Source organism: Micropterus dolomieu, linkage group LG04 (genome assembly GCF_021292245.1).
Source record: "Micropterus dolomieu isolate WLL.071019.BEF.003 ecotype Adirondacks linkage group LG04, ASM2129224v1, whole genome shotgun sequence".
Classification (NCBI taxonomy): Eukaryota; Metazoa; Chordata; class Actinopteri; order Centrarchiformes; family Centrarchidae; genus Micropterus; species Micropterus dolomieu.
In genome coordinates, this window is record NC_060153.1 from 33896886 (window position 1) to 33904349 (window position 7464).

The 7464-nt window shown below is 52.7% G+C and overlaps 2 protein-coding genes across 4 annotated transcripts in view; both read left to right on the top strand.

Moving 5' to 3' along the window:
• The window catches only part of LOC123969854 (serum response factor-like), a 7675-nt gene extending 4022 nt beyond the window's left edge, over positions 1–3653 (top strand). For all 3 annotated transcript variants that reach the window (XM_046047592.1, XM_046047590.1, XM_046047591.1), the window contains 3 exons: positions 313–501; positions 1004–1083; positions 3382–3653. In XM_046047592.1, the coding sequence (XP_045903548.1) occupies positions 313–501; positions 1004–1083; positions 3382–3465 (353 nt within the window). In that variant the 3' untranslated portion in view covers positions 3466–3653. The remainder of the gene's footprint in view (positions 1–312; positions 502–1003; positions 1084–3381) is intronic.
• Positions 3654–3793: 140 nt separating this feature from the next.
• Positions 3794–7464, top strand: part of LOC123970470 (LIM domain-containing protein A-like) — a 4529-nt gene continuing 858 nt past the window's right edge. The window contains exons 1-3 of the mRNA XM_046048515.1: positions 3794–6876; positions 7140–7319; positions 7400–7461. Of these exons, the coding sequence (XP_045904471.1) occupies positions 6589–6876; positions 7140–7319; positions 7400–7461 (530 nt within the window). The 5' untranslated portion in view covers positions 3794–6588. The remainder of the gene's footprint in view (positions 6877–7139; positions 7320–7399; positions 7462–7464) is intronic.

Here is a 7464-nt window from a genome sequence, read left to right on the forward strand (position 1 = left end):
GCCCCCCCCCACAGGTTAGAACAGAGCCCCGCCCCCTCCACAGGTAAGAACAGAGCCCCGCCCCCTCTACAGGTTAGAACAGAGCCCCGCGTAAGAACAGAGCCCCGCCCCCCCACAGGTAAGAATAGAGCCCCGCCCCTCCACAGGTTAGAACAGAGCCCCGCCCCTCCACAGGTTAGAACAGAGCCCCGCCCCTCCACAGGTTAGAACAGAGCCCCGCCCCCTCTACAGGTTAGAACAGAGCCCCGCCCCCTCCACAGGTGAGCAGGTGGCGGGGTGGATGACCAGGTGTGTGTCTCTCTCTCTCTGCAGCCGGCCTCCCTGCCTGCATCGTCTCCTCCTCCTCCTCGCCCTCCTCCTCCTCCTCAGTGACAGGTCACATGATGTATCCCGGCGGGCACACGGTGATGTACGCCGCACCGACGTCCTCGCTGGCCGACGGCAGCCTCGCCGTGCTCAACACCTTCCCTCCGACGGGCCACGCCCAGTCACATGACCCCGGTATGACCCTGTCGGATCAGAGCGCAGAGTGAGTGAACAGAAGCTCCGGAGGGCGTTTTAGTGCAGACGGACCTTAGAAACGGTGGCGCTCACGCTCGGCTCTCTGATTGGCTCTGTCATGCAAAGCAGAAACACGATGCTGAGCGTTTTATTAAAATACTCTGTACCGTGTCAATAACACTTCTACTCTTGTACTCTGCGTGGCGCCGCTTCCTCGGTGACGACTCCCAGTCTGCTTCCCGCCGCTTTAACTCACGCGGTCCATTCAGTACCAGCCCGACTCGGAACAGAGCGCCCGCTACACGCCCAGAGCGGCTCGACGTGGGCGGGGCCTGAAGGTGAAGGGGGTCGCAGCAGATACCGGTCTTCTTCTGTTCGCTCACGCTGCGTCACGACCGTACAGCAGTTTATCCTCGCCGTGTACATGTACTACACAGTACACAGGTGTGTACAGGCTCATGTAGTAACTGCAAGTACTGACAGGTTGTGTTCTGTCCTCCAGCTTCTCTCCCGCAGGTCTTCCTCACCTCGCTGCCTCCGGTCGGCGCCCAGATCCCCGTTTCTGCAGTCCAGCTGCACCCGGTACCAACTCACTCAGTACTCACTCAGTACTCACTCAGTACTCACTCAACACTCACTCAGTACTCACTCAGTACTCACTCAACACTCACTCAGTACTCAGTACTCACTCAGTACTCACTCAGTACTCAGTACTCACTCAGCACTCACTCAGTACTCAGTACTCACTCAGTACTCACTCAGTACTCAGTACTCACTCAACACTCACTCAGTACTCACTCAGTACTCAGTACTCACTCAGTACTCACTCAGTACTCACTCAGTACTCACTCAACACTCACTCAGTACTCACTCAACACTCACTCAGTACTCACTCAGTACTCACTCAGTACTCACTCAGTACTCACTCAACACTCACTCAGTACTCACTCAGTACTCACTCAGTACTCACTCAGTACTCAGTACTCACTCAGTACTCACTCAGTACTCAGTACTCACTCAGTACTCACTCAGTACTCACTCAACACTCACTCAACACTCACTCAGTACTCACTCAGTACTCAGTACTCACTCAGTACTCACTCAGTACTCACTCAGCACTCACTCAGTACTCACTCAGCACTCACTCAGTACTCACTCAGTACTCAGTACTCACTCAGCACTCACTCAGTACTCACTCAGTACTCAGCACTCACTCAGTACTCACTCAGTACTCACTCAGTAATCACTCAGTACTCAGTACTCACTCAGCACTCACTCAGTACTCACTCAGTACTCAGTACTCACTCAGTACTCACTCTGTACTCAGTACTCACTCAGTACTCACTCAGTACTCAGTACTCACTCAGTACTCACTCAGTACTCACTCAGTACTCACTCAACACTCACTCAGTACTCACTCAGTACTCAGTACTCACTCAGTACTCACTCAGTACTCACTCAGTACTCAGTACTCACTCAGTACTCAGTACTCACTCAGTACTCACTCAGTACTCACTCAGTACTCACTCAACACTCACTCAGTACTCACTCAGTACTCAGTACTCACTCAGTACTCACTCAGTACTCACTCAGTACTCAGTACTCACTCAGTACTCAGTACTCACTCAGTACTCACTCAGTACTCACTCAGTACTCACTCAACACTCACTCAGTACTCACTCAGTACTCAGTACTCACTCAGTACTCACTCAGTACTCACTCAGTACTCAGTACTCACTCAGTACTCAGTACTCACTCAGTACTCACTCAGTACTCACTCAGTACTCACTCAACACTCACTCAGTACTCACTCAGTACTCAGTACTCACTCAGTACTCACTCAGTACTCACTCAGTACTCAGTACTCACTCAGTACTCAGTACTCACTCAGTACTCACTCAGTACTCACTCAGTACTCACTCAACACTCACTCAGTACTCACTCAGTACTCAGTACTCACTCAGTACTCACTCAGTACTCACTCAGTACTCAGTACTCACTCAGTACTCAGTACTCACTCAGTACTCACTCAGTACTCACTCAGTACTCACTCAACACTCACTCAGTACTCACTCAGTACTCAGTACTCACTCAGTACTCACTCAGTACTCACTCAGTACTCAGTACTCACTCAGTACTCAGTACTCACTCAGTACTCACTCAGTACTCACTCAGTACTCACTCAACACTCACTCAGTACTCACTCAGTACTCAGTACTCACTCAGTACTCACTCAGTACTCACTCAGTACTCAGTACTCACTCAGTACTCAGTACTCACTCAGTACTCACTCAGTACTCACTCAGTACTCACTCAACACTCACTCAGTACTCACTCAGTACTCAGTACTCACTCAGTACTCACTCAGTACTCACTCAGTACTCAGTACTCACTCAGTACTCACTCAACACTCACTCAGTACTCAGTACTCACTCAGTACTCACTCAACACTCACTCAGTACTCACTCAGCACTCACTCAGTACTCACTCACTCAGTACTCAGTACTCACTCAGTACTCACTCAGTAATCACTCTGTACTCACTCAGTAATCAGTACTCACTCAGTACTCACTCTGTACTCAGTACTCACTCAGTACTCACTCTGTACTCAGTACTCACTCAGTACTCACTCAACACTCACTCGGTGCTACTTCAGTACTACTACAGTACTCACTCAGTACTCAGCACTACTGCAGTACTACTGTAGTACAGTAGTAACTTGTCTCTGTGTTTCAGATGCTCATCAGTCAGCAGTAGTACTACAGTAGTACTGCAGTAGTACTACAGTAGTACTGCAGTAACTTGTCTCTGTGTTTCAGATGCTCATCAGTCAGCAGTAGTACTACAGTAGTACTGCAGTAACTTGTCTCTGTGTTTCAGATGCTCATCAGTCAGCAGAGCAGCAGTAACCTGACGGAGCTGCAGGTCGTCAGTCTGGACGTCCACCAATCAAAAGACGACTGACGGTCAGGTGACGGTCAGGTGACGGTCAGGTGACCTCCTCTGGACTCATGGACTCTTGTTTTGTTTTTGTTTCCTGCGGTCGGTTTGTTTACTTTTCTTTGTTGTCGTCATCATGTAAACAACAGCATCTCAGACAGGAAGTGACCTACAGTCAGCGAGCTTTCCACAATAAAGTGTGAGGAAACATTCTGAGCTGTCGGACATTCATTTGATGAACCGGGAAGAAGTGACGCGCAGTGATGATGTCATCAGACAGGCGTTCAGGTGAATGCGCCGATGATGTCATCACATCCTGTGTATCGTAGTATTTCTACATGAATGTATTTGTGTTTTTACTCTCTCTGTGTTTCTCATCCTAAAACACGGAGCCTCGAGGCACCGCCACCTTCACGCCACGTTCATGGTCACGCCACCTTCACGCCACGTTCATGGTCACGCCACGTTCATGGTCACGCCACGTTCATGGTCACGCCACGTTCATGGTCACGCCACGTTCACGCCACGTTCATGGTCACGCCACGTTCATGGTCACGCCACGTTTATGGTCACGCCATGTTCACGCCACGTTCATGGTCACGCCGCGTTCATGGTCACGCCACGTTCATGGTCACGCCACGTTCATGGTCACGCCATGTTCACGCCACGTTCATGGTCACGCCACGTTGACAGCCACGTTCATGGTCACGCCACGTTGACAGCCACGTTCATGGTCACGCCACGTTGACAGCCACGTTCATGGTCACGCCACGTTCATGGTCATGCCACGTTGACAGCCACGTTCATGGTCACGCCATGTTCATGGTCACTTCATGGTCACGCCATGTTCACGCCACGTTCATGGTCATGCCACGTTCATTGTCATGCCACGTTGACAGCCACGTTCATGGTCACGCCATGTTCATGGTCACGCCATGTTCATGGTCATGCCACGTTCATGGTCATGCCACATTGACAGCCACGTTCATGGTCATGCCACATTCATGGTCATGCCACATTCATGGTCATGCCACGTTCATGGTCATGCCACGTTCATGGTCATGCCACGTTCATTGTCATGCCACGTTGACAGCCACGTTCATGGTCACGCCATGTTCATGGTCACGCCATGTTCATGGTCATGCCACGTTCATGGTCATGCCACATTGACAGCCACGTTCATGGTCATGCCACATTCATGGTCATGCCACATTCATGGTCATGCCACGTTCATGGTCATGCCACGTTCATGGTCATGCCACGTTCATTGTCATGCCACGTTGACAGCCACGTTCATGGTCACGCCATGTTCATGGTCACGCCATGTTCATGGTCATGCCACGTTCATGGTCATGCCACATTGACAGCCACGTTCATGGTCATGCCACATTCATGGTCATGCCACATTCATGGTCATGCCACGTTCATGGTCATGCCACGTTCATGGTCATGCCACGTTCATTGTCATGCCACGTTGACAGCCACGTTCATGGTCACGCCATGTTCATGGTCACGCCATGTTCATGGTCATGCCACGTTCATGGTCATGCCACATTGACAGCCACGTTCATGGTCATGCCACATTCATGGTCATGCCACATTCATGGTCATGCCACGTTCATGGTCATGCCACGTTCATGGTCATGCCACGTTCATTGTCATGCCACGTTGACAGCCACGTTCATGGTCACGCCATGTTCATGGTCACGCCATGTTCATGGTCATGCCACGTTCATGGTCATGCCACATTGACAGCCACATTCATGGTCATGCCACATTCATGGTCATGCCACGTTCATGGTCATGCCACGTTCATGGTCACGCCACGTTGACAGCCACGTTCATGGTCACGCCACGTTCATGGTCACGCCACGTTGACAGCCACATTCATGGTCACGCCACATTCATGGTCACGCCACGTTCATGGTCACGCCACGTTGACAGCCACATTCATGGTCACGCCACGTTGACAGCCACGTTCATGGTCATGCCACGTTCATGGTCACGCCACGTTCATGGTCACGCCACGTTGACAGCCACGTTCATGGTCACGCCACGTTCATGGTCATGCCACGTTCATGGTCACGCCACGTTCATGGTCACGCCACGTTGACAGCCACGTTCATGGTCACGCCACGTTCATGGTCACGCCACGTTCATGGTCACGCCACGTTCATGGTCACGCCACGTTGACAGCCACATTCATGGTCACGCCACATTCATGGTCACGCCACGTTCATGGTCATGCCACGTTGACAGCCACGTTCGTGGTCATGCCACGTTCACGCCCACATTCATGGTCACGCCACGTTCATGGTCATGCCACGTTGACAGCCACATTCATGGTCATGCCACATTCATGGTCATGCCACGTTGACAGCCACGTTCATGGTCATGCCACATTCATGGTCATGCCACGTTCATGGTCATGCCACGTTCATGGTCATGCCACGTTGACAGCCACATTCATGGTCACGCCACGTTCATGGTCACGCCACGTTCATGGTCACGCCACGTTCATGGTCACGCCACGTTCATGGTCACGCCACGTTGACAGCCACGTTCATGCTCATGCCACGTTGACAGCCACGTTCACGCCCACATTCATGGTCACGCCACCTTCACGCCACGTTGACAGCCACATTCATGGTCACACCACGTTCATGGTCATGCCACGTTGACAGCCACGTTCATGGTCACGCCCACGTTCATGGTCATGCCACGTTCATGGTCACGCCACGTTCATGGTCATGCCACGTTCATGGTCACGCCACGTTCAGCCACATTCATGGTCACGCCACGTTCATGGTCATGCCACGTTCATGGTCATGCCACGTTCACGCCACGTTGACAGCCACATTCATGGTCACACCACGTTCATGGTCACGCCACGTTCAGCCACATTCATGGTCACGCCACATTCATGGTCACACCACGTTCATGGTCATGCCACGTTCACACTCACATTCATGGTCACGCCACGTTCATGGTCACGCCACGTTGACAGCCACGTTCATGGTCACGCCACCTTCATGCCACGTTGACAGCCACGTTCATGGTCACGCCACCTTCATGCCACGTTGACAGCCACGTTCATGGTCACGCCACCTTCACGCCACGTTGACAGCCACGTTCACGCCCACGTTCATGGTCACGCCACGTTCACGCCCACGTTCACGCCATGGTCACGTCACGTTCATGTCAGGTTCACTCCACGTTGACAGCCACGTTCACGCCCACGTTCATGGTCACGCCACGTTCACGCCCACGTTCATGGTCACGCCACGTTCACGCCCACGTTCATGGTCACGCCACGTTCACGCCCACGTTCACGCCATGGTCATGTCACGTTCATGTCAGGTTCACTCCACGTTGACAGCCACGTTCACGCCCACGTTCATGGTCACGCCACGTTCACGCCCACGTTCATGTCAGGTTCACTCCACGTTGACAGCCACGTTCACGCCCACGTTCATGGTCACGCCACCTTCACGCCACGTTGACAGCCACATTCATGGTCACGCCACGTTGACAGCCACGTTCACGCCCCCGTTCACGCCATGGTCACGTCACGTTCATGTCAGGTTCACTCCACGTTCACGCCCACGTTCATGTTCATGGTCACGTCACGTTCATGTCAGGTTCACTCCACGTTCACGCCCACGTTCATGTTCATGGTCACGTCACGTTCATGTCAGGTTCACTCCACGTTGACAGCCACGTTCACGCCCACGTTCATGGTCACGCCACCTTCACGCCACGTTGACAGCCACGTTCACGCCCACGTTCATGGTCACGCCCACGTTCACGCCATGGTCACGTCACGTTCATGTCAGGTTCACTCCACGTTGACAGCCACGTTCACGCCCACGTTCATGGTCACGCCACGTTCATGGTCATGCCACGTTCATGGTCACGCCACGTTGACAGCCACATTCATGGTCACGCCACGTTCATGGTCACGCCACCTTCACGCCACGTTGACAGCCACATTCATGGTCATGCCACGTTGACAGCCACGTT